This window comes from Cherax quadricarinatus, chromosome 66 (genome assembly GCF_038502225.1).
Source record: "Cherax quadricarinatus isolate ZL_2023a chromosome 66, ASM3850222v1, whole genome shotgun sequence".
Lineage (NCBI taxonomy): Eukaryota > Metazoa > Arthropoda > Malacostraca > Decapoda > Parastacidae > Cherax > Cherax quadricarinatus.
The window spans coordinates 12940075-12962581 of record NC_091357.1 but is presented as its reverse complement, the minus strand read 5'-3'; the positions used below and the strand labels follow the sequence as shown (position 1 = coordinate 12962581).

Below are 22507 nucleotides of genomic sequence, written 5' to 3'. Positions count from 1 at the left end.
AAACGTTCTTCATGACCGTATTTTAAGAAAAAACGTTCTTTACATCTGTATTTTTAAGAAAGAGAAACGCTACTGATGTCTTTATTTTAAGGCAAACGTTCTATACGTTTGAATTTAAAGACAGACGCACTTAACGTCTGTTTTAAGAAAAATAATGATAACAATAATATTTTTTTTTGTCCAAAAAAAAGCATGTAGTAATGAAACATAAATACATGTATCCGCAGACTTTACATTTCTTACTTCTTTTCTCCAACTTTCGTATAGATTAAGCAGACGCTTCCATCTCTCTCTCTCTCCCCTGGCGCTGGGGGACAAGCGTGGCATTGACTTACCTTCTCATTACTCGAACACGAGGGATAGATAGTCATAGACATCACCCTAATTGTCCTACTTGCCAATTATCTGGCTGGAGACGCCTAGCTTGCTCTGTGTGTGTGTGTGTGTGTATATATATATACATATGTATATATATATATATATATATATATATATATATAGATATATATATATATATGCATATATATAATGTATATACATGTATATATAATATATATATGCATGTATATATATTGTATATATTCATATATATTTATATATATATAATGTATATATATAATATATTATATATATATATAATGTATATATATATATAATGTATATATATATATATATATATATATATATATATATATATATATATATATATATATATAAATGTATATATATATATATATATATATTTATATATATATATGTATATGTATTTATATATATTTTTTTTATTTATTATCACACTGGCCGATTCCCACCAAGGCAGGGTGGCCCGAAAAAGAAAAACTTTCACCATCATTCACTCCATCACTGTCTTGCCAGAAGGGTGCTTTACACTACAGTTTTTAAACTGCAACATTAACACCCCTCCTTTAGAGTGCAGGCACTGTACTTCCCATCTCCAGGACTCAAGTCCGGCCTGCCGGTTTCCCTGAACCCCTTCATAAATGTTACTTTGCTCACACTCCAACAGCACGTCAAGTATTAAAAACCATTCGTCTCCATTCACTCCTATCAAACACGCTCACGCACGCCTGCTGGAAGTCCAAGCCCCTCGCACACAAAACCTCCTTTACCCCCTCCCTCCAACCTTTCCTAGGCCGACCCCTACCCCGCCTTCCTTCCACTACAGACTGATACACTCTTGAAGTCATTGTTTCACTCCATTCTCTCTACATGTCCGAACCACCTCAACAACCCTTCCTCAGCCCTCTGGACAACAGTTTTGGTAATCCCGCACCTCCTCCTAACTTCCAAACTACGAATTCTCTGCATTATATTCACACCACACATTGCCCTCAGACATGACATTCCACTGCCTCCAGCCTTCTCCTCGCTGCAACATTCATCACCCATGCTTCACACCCATATAAGAGTGTTGGTAAAACTATACTCTCATACATTCCCCTCTTTGCCTCCAAGGACAAAGTTCTTTGTCTCCACAGACTCCTAAGTGCACCACTCACCCTTTTCCCCTCATCAATTCTATGATTCACCTCATCCTTCATAGACCCATCCGCTGACACGTCCACTCCCAAATATCTGAATACATTCACTTCCTCCATACTCTCTCCCTACAATCTGATATCCAATCTTTCATCACCTAATATTTTTGTTATCCTCATAACCTTACTCTTTCCTGTATTCACTTTTAATTTTCTTCTTTTGCACACCCTACCAAATTCATCCACCAATCTCTGCAACTTCTCTTCAGAATCTCCCAAGAGCACAGTGTCATCAGCAAAGAGCAACTGTGACAACTCCCACTTTATGTGTGATTCTTTATCTTTTAACTCCACGCCTCTTGTCAAGACCCTCGCATTTACTTCTCTTACAACCCCATCTATAAATATATTAAACAACCACGGCGACATCACACATCCCTGTCTAAGGCCTACTTTTACTGGGAAATAATTTCCCTCTTTCCTATGTACTCTAACTTGAGCCTCACTATCCTCGTAAAAACTCTTCACTGCTTTCAGTAACCTACCTCCTACACCATACACCTGCAACATCTGCCACATTGCCCCCCTATCCACCCTGTCATACGCCTTTTCCAAATCCATAAATGCCACAAAGACCTCTTTAGCCTTATCTAAATACTGTTCACTTATATGTTTCACTGTAAACACCTGGTCCACACACCCCCTACCTTTCCTAAAGCCTCCTTGTTCATCTGCTATCCTATTCTCAGTCTTACTTTTAATTCTTTCAATAATAACTCTACCATACACTTTACCGGTATACTCAACAGACTTATCCCCCTATAATTTTTGCACTCTCTTTTGTCCCCTTCCATACATTTATTAAATAATTGCACCAACCACTCCAAAACTATATCCCCACCTGCTTTTAACATTTCTATCTTTATCCCATCAATCCCGGCTGCCTTACCCCCTTTCATTTTACCTACTGCCTCACGAACTTCTCCCACACTCACAACTGGCTCTTCCTCACTCCTACAAGATGTTATTCCTCCTTGCCCTATACACGAAATCACAGCTTCCCTATCTTCATCAACATTTAACAATTCCTCAAAATATTCCCTCCATCTTCCCAATACCTCTAACTCTCCATTTAATAACTCTCCTCTCCTATTTTTAACTGACAAATCCATTTGTTCTCTAGGCTTCCTTAACTTGTTAATCTCACTCCAAAACTTTTTCTTATTTTCAACAAAATTTGTTGATAACATCTCACCCACTCTCTCATTTGCTCTCTTTTTACATTGCTTCACCACTCTCTTAACCTCTCTCTTTTTCTCCATATACTCTTCCCTCCTTGCATATATATATATATATATATATATATATATATATATATATATATATATATATATATATATATATATATATATATATATATATATATATATATATATATATATATATATATATATGGTGGGATACGGCTGGTTTGTTGAAAGAAAGAAAGATATACATATATACATGTTTATATAAAACTCAATTTACAATGATTGTTTATTTACAAACAAATACTCTTCAACGCGTAATTTTGACGAATTGTTTAATATATAATTTTGACATGCAGTTGAATATGCAATATTTCCCGTGAGTATTGTGCAATCATTGTGATATGTTGCTCTAAATGTGCAATGATTTGTGATTCAGAATTTTCTTATTTCCCGTCAATGTATCGCAGAGTTACGCAATAAGAAATATTGTTGCAATATATCATAGGATATTGGGCTATTTTATAGATATATTTTACGCCTGGGAAAAGTCTGTGTTATGTGAGGTGTTGGTAGAAAAGTCTGTGTTGATAGTTGAGGTGTTGGTAGAAAAGTCTGTGTTGATAGTTGAGGTGTTGGTAGAAAAGTCTGTGTTGATAGTTGAGGTGTTGGTACAAAAGTCTGTGTTAATAGGTGAGGTGTTGGTACAAAAGTCTGTTGATAGCTGATGTGTTGGTACAAAAGTCTGTGTTGATATGTGAGGTATTTGTACAAAAGTCTGTGATAATAGTTAAGGTGTTGGAACAAAAGTGTGTTGATAGGTAAGGTGTTATTACAAAAGTCGTGTTGATAAGAGAGGTGTTGGTACAAATGTGTCTGAAGTGACACTCTCCCTCACTCCTCCCCTGTCATCTCTCTCCTCTTAAAGCATCTCACCCTCAGGTTCTCCCCCCTCTTCTCTCTCCCTCAGCCTCTCACCACACGGAGGAACGAGCATGAACGGTCGAGGAAGGCGATTAAGGACGCGTGGCACAAGGAACTGAAGAGAGTCACGGAGGCTGTCTCTAATCTCAAGAAGTCCAAGGTTATCTACGTTCAGAGACAACAGGTATGAGAGAGAGAAGCGATGAACCTGTATGGGTCAGTCAGCACTAGTAGCCAAGACTCGATCCTCCTTCTCTTAAGAGACACTCATGCTAACTAGATGTTTACATCTGTTAAGTAATGTTGACACTCGTGCTAATTAGATGTTTACATCTGTATAAGCAATGTTGACACTCGTGCTAATTAGATGTTTACATCTGTTAAGTAATGTTGACACTCGTGCTAATTAGATGTTTACATCTGTTAAGTAATGTTGACACTCGTGCTAATTAGATGTTTACATCTGTTAAGTAATGTTGACACTCGTGCTAATTAGATGTTTACATCTGTTAAGTAATGTTGACACTCGTGCTAATTAGATGTTTACATCTGTTAAGTAATGTTGACACTCGTGCTAATTAGATGTTTACATCTGTTAAGTAATGTTGACACTCGTGCTAATTAGATGTTTACATCTGTTAAGTAATGTTGACACTCGTGCTAATTAGATGTTTACATCTGTATAAGCAATGTTGACACTCGTGCTAATTAGATGTTTACATCTGTTAAGTAATGTTGACACTCGTGCTAATTAGATGTTTACATCTGTTAAGTAATGTTGACACTCGTGCTAATTAGATGTTTACATCTGTATAAGCAATGTTGACACTCGTGCTAGCTGGATGTTATTAACATAGCACAATGTGCTATACAACTTAACAGAAGCAAATACTATTGTCACCCATATCGATAACTTAAAATTGTTAAATTCATGGAGAAGCGCTAAAACAGCACTTCACACAACACTTGGGGGAATGGTTGGAAATCCAATTAGATCCAAGGAAAAGCATCCCCAATTCCCCGGATCAAGAGCCCTTCAATGCAACAATTGTGATTCTCTGGTAACTTTCTGGCGCCTTCCCCTTGAAGTCACTTATCAGTTATACACACTTAGGTACACATCTCATAAGTGCATATACGCTAATCTGCGCCTCGCAGTGCAAATATACCAAGATATACACCCGTGAGTGTACATAAAAGGAGAAATATACACCTCAAGGAATATATATTCTTTTGAAAACAAGAGGAGTCCAATGTCGGTCTGAGGCGCCAAAATCACACAGTATGTAAATCACTTATTAAACGTGTTCTCTGTGCATGCTGACACCTACTTACCTCTTCTATGGTCGCCAGGTACCTTGCTGAGGATGCAACACACTAATGCATGCAGCACACAATACGACTGACAACACAAATTGCATTTATTTCTAAGCGACACAACACATCGCGACTCCCAGCGACGCCTCGTGGTCCAGCTGATGGCGACCCTACCTAGTCTACCCCCCTCACGAAAATCAGGATGTTTTCATTATTATTATTATTATTATTATTATTATTATTATTATTATTATTATTATTATTATTATTATTATTATTATTATTATTATTATTGTTATTATTAATCTGGTTAAGCCTGTATGGATGATTCAGAACAAGGACAGTTTTTGACATATAAGAACAGAGGAGCACCGCAAAGTTCCCTTGGGAAAAGAGATAGTGAGAGGCGTGTATCTCTCAGTCTACATACACTGAGAGGCGTGTACATCTCAGTTTATGCACACTGAGAGGCGTGTACATCTCAGTTTATGCACACTGAGAGGCGTGTACCTTTCAGTTTATGCACACTGAGAGGCGTGTACCTCTCAGTTTATGCACACTGAGAGGCGTGTACCTCTCAGTTTATACACACTGAGAGGCGTGTACCTCAGTTTATGCACACTGAGAGGCGTGTACCTCTCAGTTTATGCACACTGAGAGGCGTGTACCTCTCAGTTTATGCACACTGAGAGGCGTGTACCTCTCAGTTTATGCACACTGAGAGGCGTGTATCTCTCAGTCTACATACACTGAGAGGCGTGTATCTCTCAATTTATGTACACTGAGAGGCGTGTATGTCTCAGTCCACATACACTGAGAGGCGTGTATCTCTCAGTTTATGTACGCTGAGAGGCGTGTATCTCTCAGTTTAGGTACACTGAGAGGCGTGTATCTCAGTTTAGGTACACTGAGAGGTGTGTATCTCTCAGTTTAGGTACACTGAGAGGCGTGTATCTCAGTTTAGGTACACTGAGAGGCGTGTTTCGCTCAGTTTATGTACACTGAGAGGCGTGTATCTCTCAGTTTAGGTACACTGAGAGGCGTGTTTCGCTCAGTTTATGTACACTGAGAGGCGTGTATCTCTCAATTTACACACACTGGAGAAATGTGAATTTCTCTGGGCATAAATCGTGCAGAAAATGACGCACTGTATCCCACTGGAAAATCAACTTATTTGATGGCTGATGTTGCTGAGAGAGACGAGGAAAAAATAACGGATATCTTACACCCCCATCACAGTTTCACCTCTATCGACCGACTCATTCCGTGTTGTAAAACAATATGACACCTATAAACCGCAGTCCATCTTCCCATCAAATAGCATTTTAATTTAATGGAAATATGCCTGAGTGTAGGGTTTCTTGCTTCGCGGACGAAGGATCGAGCCTTCAAAAACTACTTTACCCCAATGACACACAGGGTTTAGCGCTTCATATAAATTGGGAATAATATGGTACATGGTTCTTGCACTCCCGTCTCTTTTATTTTTGACAATAAGAGTCAGGCTCTCAAAATCGGTCTCATGGGATCCACAACACAAACATTGAAGGTATGAGAAAGAGGAGAGAAGTCAATACAGCTCTTGTTTATAGGGCCGAGTTATTGCTTTGTCGTGCGGCTGGCAGTGAGGTTGTTTTGCAGCTGGCAGTGAGGTTGTTGTGCGGCTGGCAGTGAGGTTGTTGTGCGGCTGGCAGTGAGGTTGTTGTGCGGCTGGCAGTGAGGTTGTTGTGCGGCTGGCAGTGAGGCTGTTGTGTGGCTGGCAGTGCTTTTTTATACATCTATTTTACAGGCTAAGAGCTATTATCCTACATCAGCTGTTGTGCAGCTGGTAGATATGTTGTCGTGCGGCTGGCAGTGAGGTTGTCGTCAGACCGGCAGTGAGGTTATCGTGCGTCTGGCATAAGATTATCGTACGTCTGGCAGCAAGGCAACATGTGTTAATAATTCCTCTGACACTTTTATTTAAAAAAAAAAATTAATATATTTTTTTATTTGCAAGAGGAGTGCTGCCGCACTGATGAAAAACTACACTCATCCATTGTCATATTTCTCGTGAATCAAATTCTCTCTTTCTTACTTAACTTACTTTCTCTCTGTCTCTTTCTGTCTCTCTGTCTCTCTCTCTCTCACAGACACAACCATTGATAAGTCACTGGGAAAACACGATATAATTTTCTCCCAATACTGTTATATGGTAATATATTTCTTCTGGTGGTTCATCTCCAGGAGGTTATCAAGGCCCGGGAGATGGTGTCCCGCGCTGACAACACTGAAGCACTGGAGAAACTGGAAAGAAAACGAGATGAGGCGCTCCAGAAGGTGAGCGGAGACTCTCTTAAATCTTGTCTGAACTTATAATTATGCGAAACTGGCATTTTCAATGTCCTATCCTCTATATTATTAATATTGTTTGTATATTCCTACTACTACTACTACTACTACTACTACTACTTCTGCTATTACTAATACTACTATTATTACTACTGCTACTGCTACTACTACTATTACTACTACTACTGTTACTACTATTACTACTACTACTATTGTTGCTCCTACTCCTATTTCTCCTGTTACTATTACTACTAATCCTGCTACTACTGCTATTACTGCTACTACTCCTGCTGCTACTCCTACCACTATTACTACTACTACTCCTGCTACAACGACTACTGTTGCAGGCACGGGAGGCAGAGGTATGGTACAAGGCGTGTGTGAGTGAAGCCAACGAGCGCCACGCCTCCTTACTCAGAGTGAAGCGTGATGTCCTGGTGCAGGCGCGCGAGCTCATCTTGCAGTGTGACCAGACCATGAAGGCCGTCACTGTGGCTTATTTCCAGCTACAGCACACTGTAGCAGCGCCGGCACCCGTTCAGGTAGGTATGGTAACACTGTAGCAGCATCACCATTTGTCTAGTAGGTCTGGTAACACTGTAGCAGCGCCAGCACCCGTCCAGGTAAGCATGGCATCACTGTAGCAGCGCTGACACCGGTCTAGATAGATCTGGTAACACTGTAGTAATATTAGTACTCATCTAGGTGAGTCTGGTAACTCTATAGTAACACCAGCACCCGTCTAGGTAGCTCAGGTAACACTGTATTAGCACCAACCCTCGTCTAGGTGGATCTGGTATCACTGTAGTAACACCACCAACCGTCTAGGTAGCTCTGGTAACATTAGTAACACCAACACTCATTTAGGTAGCTCTGGTAACACTAGTAACACCAGCACTCATCTAGGTAGCTCTGGTAACATTAGTAACACCAACACTCATTTAGGTAGCTCTGGTAACACTAGTAACACCAGCACTCATCTAGGTAGCTCTGGTAACACTAGTAACACCAGCACTCATCTAGGTAGCTCTGGTAACATTAGTAACACCAACACTCATTTAGGTAGCTCTGGTAACACTAGTAACACCAGCACTCATCTAGGTAGCTCTGGTAACACTAGTAACACCAGCACTCATCTAGGTAGCTCTGGTAACACTAGTAACACCAGGACTCATCTAGGTAAGTCTGGTAACACTAGTAACACCAGCTCTCATCTAGGTAGCTCTGGTAACACTAGTAACACCAGCACTCATCTAGGTAAGTCTGGAAACACTAGTAACACCAGCACTCATCTAGGTAAGTCTGGTAACACTAGTAACACCAGAACTCATCTAGGTAGCTCTGGTAACATTAGTAACACCAACACTCATTTAGGTAGCTCTGGTAACACTAGTAACACCAGCACTCATCTAGGTAGCTCTGGTAACATTAGTAACACCAACACTCATTTAGGTAGCTCTGGTAACACTAGTAACACCAGCACTCATCTAGGTAGCTCTGGTAACACTAGTAACACCAGGACTCATCTAGGTAAGTCTGGTAACACTAGTAACACCAGCACTCATCTAGGTAAGTCTGGTAACACTAGTAACACCAGCACTCATCTAGGTAAGTCTGGTAACATTAGTAACACCAGCACTCATCTAGGTAGCTCTGGTAACACTAGTAACACCAGGACTCATCTAGGTAAGTCTGGTAACACTAGTAACACCAGCTCTCATCTAGGTAGCTCTGGTAACACTAGTAACACCAGCTCTCATCTACGTAGCTCTGGTAACACTAGTAACACCAGCACTCATCTAGGTAAGTCTGGTAACACTAGTAACACCAGCACTCATCTAGGTAAGTCTGGTAACACTAGTAACACCAGCTCTCATCTACGTAGCTCTGGTAACAATAGTAACACCAGCACTCATCTAGGTAAGTCTGGTAACACTAGTAACACCAGCACTCATCTAGGTAAGTCTGGTAACACTAGTAACACCAGCACTCATCTAGGTAAGTCTGGTAACACTAGTAACACCAGCACTCATCTAGGTAGCTCTGGTAACACTAGTAACACCAGCACTCATCTAGGTAGCTCTGGTAACACTAGTAACACCAGCACTCATCTAGGTAGCTCTGGTAACACTAGTAACACCAGCACTCATCTAGGTAAGTCTGGTAACACTAGTAACACCAGCACTCATCTAGGTAGCTCTGGTAACACTAGTAACACCAGGACTCATCTAGGTAAGTCTGGTAACACTAGTAACACCAGCACTCATCTAGGTAAGTCTGGTAACACTAGTAACACCAGCACTCATCTAGGTAAGTCTGGTAACAATAGTAACACCAGCACTCATCTAGGTAGCTCTGGTAACACTAGTAACACCAGGACTCATCTAGGTAAGTCTGGTAACACTAGTAACACCAGCACTCATCTAGGTAGCTCTGGTAACACTAGTAACACCAGCACTCATCTAGGTAAGTCTGGTAACACTAGTAACACCAGCACTCATCTAGGTAGCTCTGGTAACACTAGTAACACCAGCACTCATCTAGGTAGCTCTGGTAACACTAGTAACACCAGGACTCATCTAGGTAAGTCTGGTAACACTAGTAACACCAGCACTCATCTAGGTAAGTCTGGTAACACTAGTAACACCAGCACTCATCTAGGTAGCTCTGGTAACACTAGTAACACCAGCACTCATCTAGGTAGCTCTGGTAACACTAGTAACACCAGCACTCATCTAGGTAGCTCTGGTAACACTAGTAACACCAGCTCTCATCTAGGTAGCTCTGGTAACACTAGTAACACCAGGACTCATCTAGGTAAGTCTGGTAACACTAGTAACACCAGCACTCATCTAGGTAGCTCTGGTAACACTAGTAACACCAGCACTCATCTAGGTAGCTCTGGTAACACTAGTAACACCAGCACTCATCTAGGTAGCTCTGGTAACACTAGTAACACCAGGACTCATCTAGGTAAGTCTGGTAACACTAGTAACACCAGCACTCATCTAGGTAAGTCTGGTAACACTAGTAACACCAGCACTCATCTAGGTAGCTCTGGTAACACTAGTAACACCACCACTCATCTAGGTAGCTCTGGTAACACTAGTAACACCAGGACTCATCTAGGTAAGTCTGGTAACACTAGTAACACCAGCACTCATCTAGGTAAGTCTGGTAACACTAGTAACACCAGCACTCATCTAGGTAGCTCTGGTAACACTAGTAACACCAGCACTCATCTAGGTAGCTCTGGTAACACTAGTAACACCAGGACTCATCTAGGTAAGTCTGGTAACACTAGTAACACCAGCACTCATCTAGGTAAGTCTGGTAACACTAGTAACACCAGCACTCATCTAGGTAGCTCTGGTAACACTAGTAACACCAGCACTCATCTAGGTAGCTCTGGTAACACTAGTAACACCAGCACTCATCTAGGTAGCTCTGGTAACACTAGTAACACCAGCTCTCATCTAGGTAGCTCTGGTAACACTAGTAACACCAGGACTCATCTAGGTAAGTCTGGTAACACTAGTAACACCAGCACTCATCTAGGTAGCTCTGGTAACACTAGTAACACCAGCACTCATCTAGGTAGCTCTGGTAACACTAGTAACACCAGCACTCATCTAGGTAGCTCTGGTAACACTAGTAACACCAGGACTCATCTAGGTAAGTCTGGTAACACTAGTAACACCAGCACTCATCTAGGTAAGTCTGGTAACACTAGTAACACCAGCACTCATCTAGGTAGCTCTGGTAACACTAGTAACACCAGCACTCATCTAGGTAGCTCTGGTAACACTAGTAACACCAGCACTCATCTAGGTAAGTCTGGTAACACTAGTAACACCAGCACTCATCTAGGTAGCTCTGGTAACACTAGTAACACCAGCACTCATCTAGGTAGCTCTGGTAACACTAGTAACACCAGCACTCATCTAGGTAGCTCTGGTAACACTAGTAACACCAGGACTCATCTAGGTAAGTCTGGTAACACTAGTAACACCAGCACTCATCTAGGTAAGTCTGGTAACACTAGTAACACCAGCACTCATCTAGGTAAGTCTGGTAACACTAGTAACACCAGCACTCATCTAGGTAAGTCTGGTAACACTAGTAACACCAGCACTCATCTAGGTAGCTCTGGTAACACTAGTAACACCAGCTCTCATCTAGGTAGCTCTGGTAACACTAGTAACACCAGGACTCATCTAGGTAAGTCTGGTAACACTAGTACCACCAGCTCTCATCTAGGTAGCTCTGGTAACACTAGTAACACCAGCACTCATCTAGGTAAGTCTGGTAACACTAGTAACACCAGCACTCATCTAGGTAAGTCTGGTAACACTAGTAACACCAGCACTCATCTAGGTAAGTCTGGTAACACTAGTAACACCAGCACTCATCTAGGTAAGTCTGGTAACACTAGTAACACCAGCACTCATCTAGGTAGCTCTGGTAACACTAGTAACACCAGCTCTCATCTAGGTAGCTCTGGTAACACTAGTAACACCAGGACTCATCTAGGTAAGTCTGGTAACACTAGTAACACCAGCTCTCATCTAGGTAGCTCTGGTAACACTAGTAACACCAGCACTCATATAGGTAAGTCTGGTAACACTAGTAACACCAGCACTCATCTAGGTAAGTCTGGTAACACTAGTAACACCAGCACTCATCTAGGTAGCTCTGGTAACACTAGTAACACCAGCACTCATCTAGGTAAGTCTGGTAACACTAGTACACCAGCACTCATCTAGGTAGCTCTGGTAACACTAGTAACACCAGCACTCATCTAGGTAGCTCTGGTAACACTAGTAACACCAGCACTCATCTAGGTAGCTCTGGTAACACTAGTAACACCAGCACTCATCTAGGTAAGTCTGGTAACACTAGTAACACCAGCACTCATCTAGGTAGCTCTGGTAACACTAGTAACACCAGCACTCATCTAGGTAAGTCTGGTAACACTAGTAACACCAGCACTCATCTAGGTAAGTCTGGTAACACTAGTAACACCAGCACTCATCTAGGTAGCTCTGGTAACACTAGTAACACCAGCACTCATCTAGGTAAGTCTGGTAACACTAGTAACACCAGCACTCATCTAGGTAAGTCTGGTAACACTAGTAACACCAGCACTCATCTAGGTAGCTCTGGTAACACTAGTAACACCAGCACTCATCTAGGTAAGTCTGGTAACACTAGTAACACCAGCACTCATCTAGGTAAGTCTGGTAACACTAGTAACACCAGCACTCATCTAGGTAGCTCTGGTAACACTAGTAACACCAGCACTCATCTAGGTAAGTCTGGTAACACTAGTAACACCAGCACTCATCTAGGTAAGTCTGGTAACACTAGTAACACCAGCACTCATCTAGGTAAGTCTGATAACATAAGGGTCATTAAGGCTGCATGTTACCTGCTCACAACCTGTCAAGAATACTTCATCACTTAAAATAAGACTTAGAGAAATTCTCACTTTGAGATACAATTACATATTTCTCACTGTATATACACTGGGAGATACAAATACATATTTCTCACTGTATATACACTGGGAGATACAAATACATATTTCTCACTGTATATACACTGGGAGATACAAATACATATTTCTCACTGTATATACACTGGGAGATACAAATACATATTTCTCACTGTATATACACTGAGATCAAATACATATTTCTCACTGTATATACACTGAGAGATACAAATACATATTTCTCACTGTATATACACTGAGAGATACAAATACATATTTCTCACTGTATATACACTGAGAGATACAAATACATATTTCTCACTGTATATACACTGTGAGATACAAATACATATTTCTCACTATATATACATTGTGAGATACAAATACATATTTCTCACTGTATATACACTGGGAGATACAAATACATATTTCTCACTGTATATACACTGGGAGATACAAATACATATTTCTCACTGTATATACACTGAGAGATACAAATACATATTTATCAGTGTATATGAAGATTGAGACACTCATGCAGCATATGGGAATCTTTATTCAGGAAACGTTTCGCCACACAGTGGCTTCATCAGTCCAATACAAAGAGGAGGGCGTAAGGAGAGGAGGAGAATGAGGTAATCAGTCCCTCAACCTGGAGTCGATGTGATCAGTCCATCAATCTTGTAGAATGTACAGCATAGGGCCGTAGACGTGGCTTATATACTGTAGTGAGGTGACGTGAAGCAGATGGAGGCGGGGTCATAGTGGTACCATCCACTAGTCGAAGTAGGTCTTCGTCCAAAGGTTGAACAAGTGTTGAAGAATTCTTTGTAACAAGATCCCATGATGCTGCAGTGTCTGACAGTTGTGATGAATGGTTTGAAAAACCGACAAGTTGAAGATTGAGACACTCATGCAGCATATGCAGCATGTGTCTCAATCTTCAACTTGTCGGTTTTTCAAACCATTCATCACAACTGTCAGACACTGCAGCATCATGGGATATTGTTACAAAGAATTCTTCAACACTTGTTCAACCTTTGGACGAAGACCTACTTCGACTAGTGGATGATACCACTATGACCCCGCCTCCATCTGCTTCACGTCACCTCACTACAGTATATAAGCCACGTCTACGGCCCTATGCTGTACATTCTACAAGATTGATGGACTGATCACATCGACTCCAGGTTGAGGGACTGATTACCTCATTCTCCTCCTCTCCTTACGCCCTCCTCTTTGTATTGGACTGATGAAGCCACTGTGTGGCGAAACGTTTCCTGAATAAAGATTCCCATATGCTGCATGAGTGTCTCAATCTTCAACTTGTCGGTTTTTCAAACCATTCATCACATCAGTGTATATACACTAAGACATACAAATACACATTTATCAGTGTATATACACTGAGAAACAAACATATCTTAGCGTATATACATGCTGAGAGATAGATACCTATTTCTGATATATATACCTACGCAATATCTGCTCCGCTGCCACACCAATCTCTACCGTATTTTCCTCACTGACGCTAAACTTACCCGTATATTAATAAATTTTTATGATATATAAATTAATTCTGTATAGTGTTATTACCTGAAAGTGTTCAGAACCGGAAACACTAATACGTAAGGAAACGAACTAGCGCAAGGATTGCTGTCAAGGGGCGGGAAAAAGCTCTTACGGATTTAGCGCATCTCAATGAATATATTAATTTACATGATTTCAATAGCAGGATAGTCATTGGATGATTGATGGTGAATGTGTTTCTTTTTTTTTCCATGTCTCCCTACTTCGGTGGGAGACGGATGGTGTGTTAAAAATAATTCTCGCACTGGAGGTTCCAGGGTAATGGCAGCGAACTGTTTGATGTTATTGTTCTTGTTTATTCTGATTGTTCTCAATGTTGTTGTGACATATTTCTGAAAGACTGCCACTGAGGTCATGGTATGGACTAATTAATTTAGTAACTGATGTTTACTGGTGTGTGTGTGTGTGTGTGTGTGTGTGTGTGTGTGTGTGTGTGTGTGTGTGTGTGTGTGTATGCTGGTGTTTATACTGTATCTAATATTCTTATGATATCTTTTTCTTCTTCCTCTAATCTATTAATTTCCCGTATGCTTAGCTGGCTCACCTCTTCCTTCACTTCCTCTTGTTTTCTCCTCTAATTCCTCGACGAATATCTCCTAGAGCCTTCTATTTAGTACTTTACCTGCATCTTTATCATCTCTTACTTTAATCTCCCTTCTAACGTGGCTATACATCATTTCTGCTTTGTCCTTCAATGTTATGCAGTTATCGACTTGTTTCTTTGTTTTTTGAGATCTACTTAGTTTCCTGTTTTCTGCTGTCCTCCTGCTTCCGTATGTTATCCATGCTCACTTTCTCCTAGCCTTTCCAGCGCTACTTTTCTTTCATTTCTTTTCTCCAGTTTGTGTTTTCTTTCCTCCTTGCTGGTATAAAAGTTGTCTTTTGCTTCTTCGTGTATTTTAAGTTTCATTATCTATTGAGAATGTTGATATATATGTAAGTTACATCCGCATGTTAGAATATGTAGCACCCACACGGTATTAGGATGTGTATGAGAGCGAAGACCGACATACACAGGGTATAAAATGTGTATGATGTGTATGGACTGATTACATCATCTTCATTTCACTACTACACCTGCTGTCTCTGTATTTGACTGAAGAAGCCTACTGTGTAGGCGAAATGTTTCAACAATAAAGATACCCAAGTGCTGAACATGTGTCTTAATCCTCAACATGTCGGTGTTTTATACCATTATCAGCACAATACAAAATGTTTGTGTTATTTCTTATATTGTATTTCCTTCTATTTCTGCTTCCAAATGGACACCATCTTGGAATCCCCTCAATCATGTCAAGTTACTACTCACCAAAACCCTATTTTCAACAATTGGAGCTGGGCTCTTGGAGTTAAGCTGCCTTTCCTTTGATGAAGTTTGATTATCTTCCGCTCCTCAGGAGCTCCATGACCCTGACAACGTTGAGCATTTCTTTGCAAAATGCTAGAAATAATTTAATCGTGTGTAGAAATCACTAATGATCCACAGCTGCGGACATTGTGTGTGGTAGACATCACTGATCATCGTCTTGTACCCACAGCTGCAGACATTATGTGTAGCAAACATCACTGATCATCGTCTTGTACCCACAGCTGCAGACATTATGTGTGGCAAACATCACTGATCATCACCTTGTACCCACAGCTGCAGACATTATGTGTGGCAAACATCACTGATCATCACCTTGTACCCACAGCTGCAGACACTGTGTGTGGGTACACATCACTGATCATCACCTTGTACCCACAGCTGCAGACACTGTGTGAGAGTTCCCGTCTGTACGAGCCTGGGTCACAGTATATGGAGTTTGTGAAGCGTCTTGGTCCCTCTATGGTACAGGAGCAGCCGGAGGCTCCTTTCACCTTCCAGCCGTATACCCCCGGAGCCCAGGACCTGCCTCCCAACCACGACTCCACTGCTAATGGCTCCATGGCCTCCACCGACGACCTCCAAGGTGGGCTTCAAGAAGCATTCTCCTACTTAAGAACATAGCCTCAAGGGTAACGCATGTCACGCTCTACAGACGGAGGATCAAGCCTCCATTAACCCTAGATTTGAATGATCCTCTTGAGTACATATGTATTAATGCACCACGCAGAAACAATCGGGTATATACGGAGAAAGATCGCAGTCAGCAGGATTCGAACCCACGTCAGGGGCGTCGGCAAGGTTCCCCAAGTGACGCTCTACACCACTCGGCCACAGATGCCTCAAAATCCGGGCAGCCCCTGACGTGGGTTCGAATCCTACTGACTGCGATCTTTCTCTGCATATACTAGTTTGTTTCTGCGTAGTGCTTTAACATGATATATATTCCGAATATTTTTTAATTTGCAGAGTTAAACCAAGAGATTTAACTTGTTATATTATATTCACCTCTTTAAACTCTTTTTTGGTAAATTCAGATACTATTTCGATCCTTTTTTTTTTTGGTAAATGCGATGGAAATAGTACCTGAATAGTACCTGAATAGTACCTAAATAGTACTAAAAAGGCCTTCATAGTACTTGCTACTCAGTTTTGGATGTTTTTTAAATTGAATTTACTAACCATTTACTAAAATTACACTAATTACAATAATTTTTTAAGTGAACTTACTGTATAATAATTCTGATTATCATGTGTCCGATCTCTACTCATATATATATAAAAATTATAGTTTAACATCTTAGATATAATCCGATTAATTCTAACTCCTTGATATTACAAAGTGACACATCACCTTGACACTTTAACCCCTTGACAGTCTAACTCTTTCCCAACTGTCAACTTGACGGCTGGAAGATTAATCACCTTAGCTACACAGCTAAGTCTGCTAAGAAATTCAACTTTTTTTTAGCATGTTAACTCTCTGGTTAGAGTGTTAACTTCTTGGCTAATCTGTTAACTCCTTCGACTAATTTATCCCGTATGTTTCCCTCATCTTCATCGCTCTCGTGGGTATCTATGGCCGTCATCGCAGCAGTGGGTCGACTACCAGGTCAGGGTGGAAGCGACACTGACAGTGTGGATTCCTCCCACTCGGCCAAGAGTGCGGACGCCTCACCCACCCACTCACCCCGCACGCCCACACGCCGCACCCACACCATCTCCTCGGGTGATGAGCTGGAGACTGACCCAGATAATGGTAAGATTTGGCAAGGTCGCCAAGGAGAGATAATTGAACTTTTTTTTGTGAGATTTTGCTCGGAATAATGAGTTTCTTGGTGGGCAGTGGCACTCACTGGGTAGTGGCACTCACTGGGTAGTGGCACTCACTGGGTAGTGGCACTCACTGGGTAGTGGCACTCACTGGGTAGTGGCACTCACTGGGTAGTGGCACTCACTGGGTAGTGGCACTCACTGGGTAGTGGCACTCACTGGGTAGTGGCACTCACTGGGTAGTGGCGCTCACTGGGTAGTGGCACTCACTGGGTAGTGGCACTCACTGGGTAGTGGCACTCACTGGGTAGTGGCACTCACTGGGTAGTGGCACTTACTGGGTAGTGACACTCACTGGGTAGTGGCACTCACTGGGTAGTGGCACTCACTGTGGGTAGTGGCATTCACTGGGTAGTGGCACTCACTGGGTAGTGGCACTCACTGGGTAGTGGCACTCACTGGGTAGTGGCACTCACTGGATAGTGCAGCTCACTGGGTAGTGCCACTCACTGGATAGTGCCGCTCACTGGGTAGTGCCACTCACTGGATAGTGCCACTCACTGGGTAGTGGCACTCACTGGGTAGTGGCACTCACTGGGTAGTGCTACTCACTGGGTAGTGTCACTCACTGGGTAGTGGCACTTACTGGGTAGTGCCACTCACTGGGTAGTGCCACTCATGCTGTGAGTGAACATACTGCTATACATAAAAATCTAAATAAAGCGTAAATGCACTTGTAAATAAAGCGTTGATGCACTTGTAAATAAAGCATAAATGCACTTGTAAATAAAGCGTAGATGCACTTGTAAATAAAGCGTAGATGCACTTGTAAATAAAGCATAGATGCACTTGTAAATAAAGCGTAGATGCACTTGTAAATAAAGCGTAGATGCACTTGTAAATAAAGCGTAGATGCACTTGTAAATAAAGCATAGATGCACTTGTAAATAAAGCGTAGATGCACTTGTAAATAAAGCGTAGATGCACTTGTAAATAAAGCGTAGATGCACTTGTAAATAAAGCGTAGATGCACTTGTAAATAAAGCGTAGATGCACTTGTAAATAAAGCCAGAGGGTAGGAGAGATAAAGAAAGCAGTATGATATACAGAAAGGAGGAATGTTTAGGAAGAAAGTAGGAAGTATTGTGGAGCAAGAAAGTCAGGAATCATTTGTGGGGAGAGACAGACAGACAAGATATACGAAATATGAAAAATATTTGGAAAATGTTGTGGAGCATCAGACTTGGATGGATGTTTGCAATTTCCTCTTTACAATTTTCTGTTTACCGTTTCCCCTTTGCAATTTTTATTTGCAATTTCATCTTTGAAATTTTCCGTTTGCGGTTTTCCTCTTTGCAATTTTGTCTTTCCAATTTCTCTCTGCAATTTTCCGTTTGCAAGTTCCTTTTTGCAATTTACTCTTGGCGATTTTCTGTTTGTAGTTTCCTCTTTGCAGATTTATGTTGCAGTTTTCTGTTTGCAGTTTTTTGTTTCCCATTTTCTCTTTGCAATCTTGTGTTTACAACTTCCTGTTTAACTTGGTTTAGATGAGACTCTGGGATTTAACGTGTCTTCTCAAGCGGCCGACCTGGTTTATCCACTCTTGTGTCTCCTCTTCAACTCTTCAGTGGAGTTCACTTCACAAAATGTAATCACCTAGGACATGGTTATTGGAAAAGTTTCTCTCCAATAGAACCTTAATCACTACTACAAGTTTTCAGTAAACATGTCCTGAGTGTTTTTAATTTAATACATATCAGTATCAAACAACTTTGTATCTGGAGACCACTTACTTTCTGTTGTTGTTCACTTCATTCCACTTAACTTCCTGCTTTCATGGACTTAAATTAAGTTGTATTGAACAACTGTCAATGAATAAACAGAAGGGTGGACGAGGGATTCGAACCGATGTACTGCTGAAGCTCCTGAGCCGAGGAAAGGAGTTCAGTTGGTTCCTGTGAGGGAATATACTACAGTAACAATGCACCACGCACAAACAGGCTGAGAAAGATCACCAGTAGGATTCGAAACCACGTCAGGAAGGCTGGCAAAAAACATGGCTTGTAAACAAGGCTACCCAGCTTATGAGGCATATGTGGCCGAGTGGTCTAGAGCGTCACTTGGGACCCAACCTTGCCAGCCTTCCTGGCTGAGGAGTATAATCCTATAAGTATTAGTTCCAATTCAATACTCTTGGGGGCCTGGATAGCCGAGACGATAGAGCGCCGGACTGTCAATCTGCAGACAGCGGTTCGAGCCCCCCTCGTCTTCAGCGTTCATCAGTGTAGTGTTAATAAGTGCATAGTGTCAATAAGTGTATAGTGTCAATAAGTGCCTAGTGTTAATAAGTAAGTGCCTAGTGCATAGTGTTAATAAGTGTATAGTGTCAATAAGTGCCTAGTGTTAATAAGTAAGTGCCTAGTGCATAGTGTTAATAAGTGTATAGTGTTATGAAGTGTATAGTGTTATTAAGTGTATGGTGCTAATAAGTGTATAGTGTTAAGTGTATAGTGTTGTGAAGTGTATGGTACTAAGTGTACAGTGTTAATCAGTATATAGTGTTAATCCAGGTTTGTTTTACTGTAGTCTTCTCTCGAAAAGAAACGTTTATCCTTGTGTATTCCATCTATTTCTTGGAGTATTATGTATGTTGTCATAATATTCCCTCTTCTAGCTCCTTCAACTTAGGTGCCAGTTTAAATGGAATCATTAGGACTTTGTCGATTTTCACCTGTTCTTGACTAGGTGGAGGGTTCCACACTGATGCTGTGTATTCAAGAATAAGACCATTCGGTCACAGATGTCCCTGTGGCCGAATGGTCTAGAGCGTCACTAGGGGAACCTTGCCAGACGACCCTGACGTGGATTTGAAGCCTGATGACTGCGATTTTTCTCAGTATATACCCGCCTGCTTCTGCGTCGTGCATTGATATATATAATCTTAATAGAAAATTATATTTTTTCATTGTATTCTCCACAGTGGAACCCACGTACAGACGACAGGTGATGAGCAAAGCTGCAGTCAGTCACACCTTCAGAAAACTGAAGACGCCCTCCAGGTGTCGTGAGTGTGACTCCTACGTCTACTTCCATGGCTACGAATGTGCTGAGGTAACTTCTCAAAATTATTATTATTATTATTGCTATTAATTATTAATTCATTATCACGTCATTATTAATTATCAACTTCATTATTATGTAATTACTCATCATCATCACCACCACCACCAGTGCAATTACTACCCTCACCACCGCTACAATCACCACCCTCACCACCGCTACAATCACCACCCTCATCACCACTACAATCACCACCCTCATCACCACTACAATCACCACCCTCACCACTACCACTAACCCACTACTCCCTGGCATCCAACAGTGTGGACTCGGGTGCCACAAGAAGTGCCTGGAGACGCTAGCTATCCAGTGTGGACACAAGCGGCTGCCCCGTAAAATGACGACCTTCGGTGTGGATCTCGCCCAGCACCTCAGCGAGACCAACACTTCGATTCCCCATCTCGTGGTCAAGTGCGTGGCAGAAATAGACACCAGAGGGAGCAAGATTAAGGTCAGTCCTTAAAGAATCATTAAGAAAATGTTTTGAAAAGGTATATGATTCAGGTATATGATTCAGGTATATGATTCTATAAGGAGAATAAATGACTCGATACCTTAAAGAGAGCTGGAAGTGAAGGCATACGCTTCAGATACCTTTATTTGGAGACGTTTCGGTCCTTAAACCTGGATTACTTCAAATACATGAGGTGTATGAGAAAAGAAGCTATTTGTGCATGTATGTGTGTATGGAGATGTATATCTCAGTTTGTATACACCGATAAGTGTGCATCTAATTGTAAATATACTGGGTGAGGTGTATTTTGCTTTGTATATACCGTATACCGGGAAGTGTTATTGTTGGTTTTATACATCGAGAAGTGTGTATATTGGTATTTATGCACCTAGATTTGTGTATATTGGTGTTTATATACCTAGAAGTATGTATATTAGCGCTTATACACCGAGAAGTGTATATATTGGTAATTATACACAGAAAAGTGGTATGTTGGTAATTATACACCTGGTGGTGTATATCTTTGTTTACGTGTACTCATACATATATACACATGATTATACATTGAAAGATTTATTTTAGTGCCCATTTGTGGCACTATGGCATTCCTGATATTAGTGCCTAGGTGGACTGCGTCCTTAATGACACTCGTACGGTTGATAGACTTCAATTAACCCTAACAACCTGCCTCATTACTGATGTACCGACCAATTATCGTGCAGCTGTATACAAAAGTTGAATTGAATTGTTCAGTATCTCATTATTTTTTCTGATATACGGATTTGTTTAGGAAATTTGTGGTGTTTGGTGAACCTTGTAAAGTCTGTCCTGGGGTAGCAGTGGGAGCAAATTTAAGCATATGTTTTTGTTGGTGAGTTTGGGTTCGAGGAGGACCTGCCTGGTATGGGTCAGTAGGTCTGCTGCAGTGTTCCTCCTACCCCCTCCCTCACACTCTCACTTGCCTAGAATTAACTCCCCCTTTCTCTTTATTCCTTTCACCTCCCTCTCCCTCTTTCTTCTTACGTTCGTTCACTATTAGCGCTGTCCACTTTCCTTACTCCACGGGAAAAAATACCCCCCTCCCCTCTTCATTAAATATCAGCCTGTATATGTTCACATACTCATAAACACACACAAACATACATCAATGTACCACGCAGAAACAGGCCGGTACATACAGAGAAAGATCGCAGTCAGCAGGATTCGAACCCACGACAGGGAGGCTGGCAAAGTTCCAAGGTGATGCTTTAGACCACTCGGCCATAGATGCATCTGTGGCCGAGTGGTCTAGAGCTTCACTTGGGGAACTTTGCCAGCCTCCCTCTCGTGGGTTCGAATCCTGCTGACTACGATATTTCTCTGTATATACCCCCCTGTTTCTGCGTGGTA

General features: G+C 41.4%; 1 protein-coding gene across 13 annotated transcripts in view; it reads left to right on the top strand.

Moving 5' to 3' along the window:
• LOC128704175 (rho GTPase-activating protein 45) overlaps positions 1-22507 on the top strand; it is a 525272-nt gene that overhangs the window by 461205 nt on the left and 41560 nt on the right. For 11 of the 13 annotated variants that reach the window (XR_011393852.1, XR_011393853.1, XM_070099091.1 and 8 more), the window contains 7 exons: positions 3717-3854; positions 7214-7306; positions 7666-7860; positions 16153-16357; positions 17366-17530; positions 20525-20655; positions 20927-21115. Coding sequence is in view for 11 of the 13 variants with exons in the window: in XM_070099091.1 (XP_069955192.1) it covers positions 3717-3854; positions 7214-7306; positions 7666-7860; positions 16153-16357; positions 17366-17530; positions 20525-20655; positions 20927-21115 (1116 nt within the window). In the remaining 2 variants the exon portion in view is untranslated. The remainder of the gene's footprint in view (positions 1-3716; positions 3855-7213; positions 7307-7665; positions 7861-16152; positions 16358-17365; positions 17531-20524; positions 20656-20926; positions 21116-22507) is intronic. The other 2 variants (XM_070099090.1, XM_070099088.1) reach the window with 1 other exon arrangement.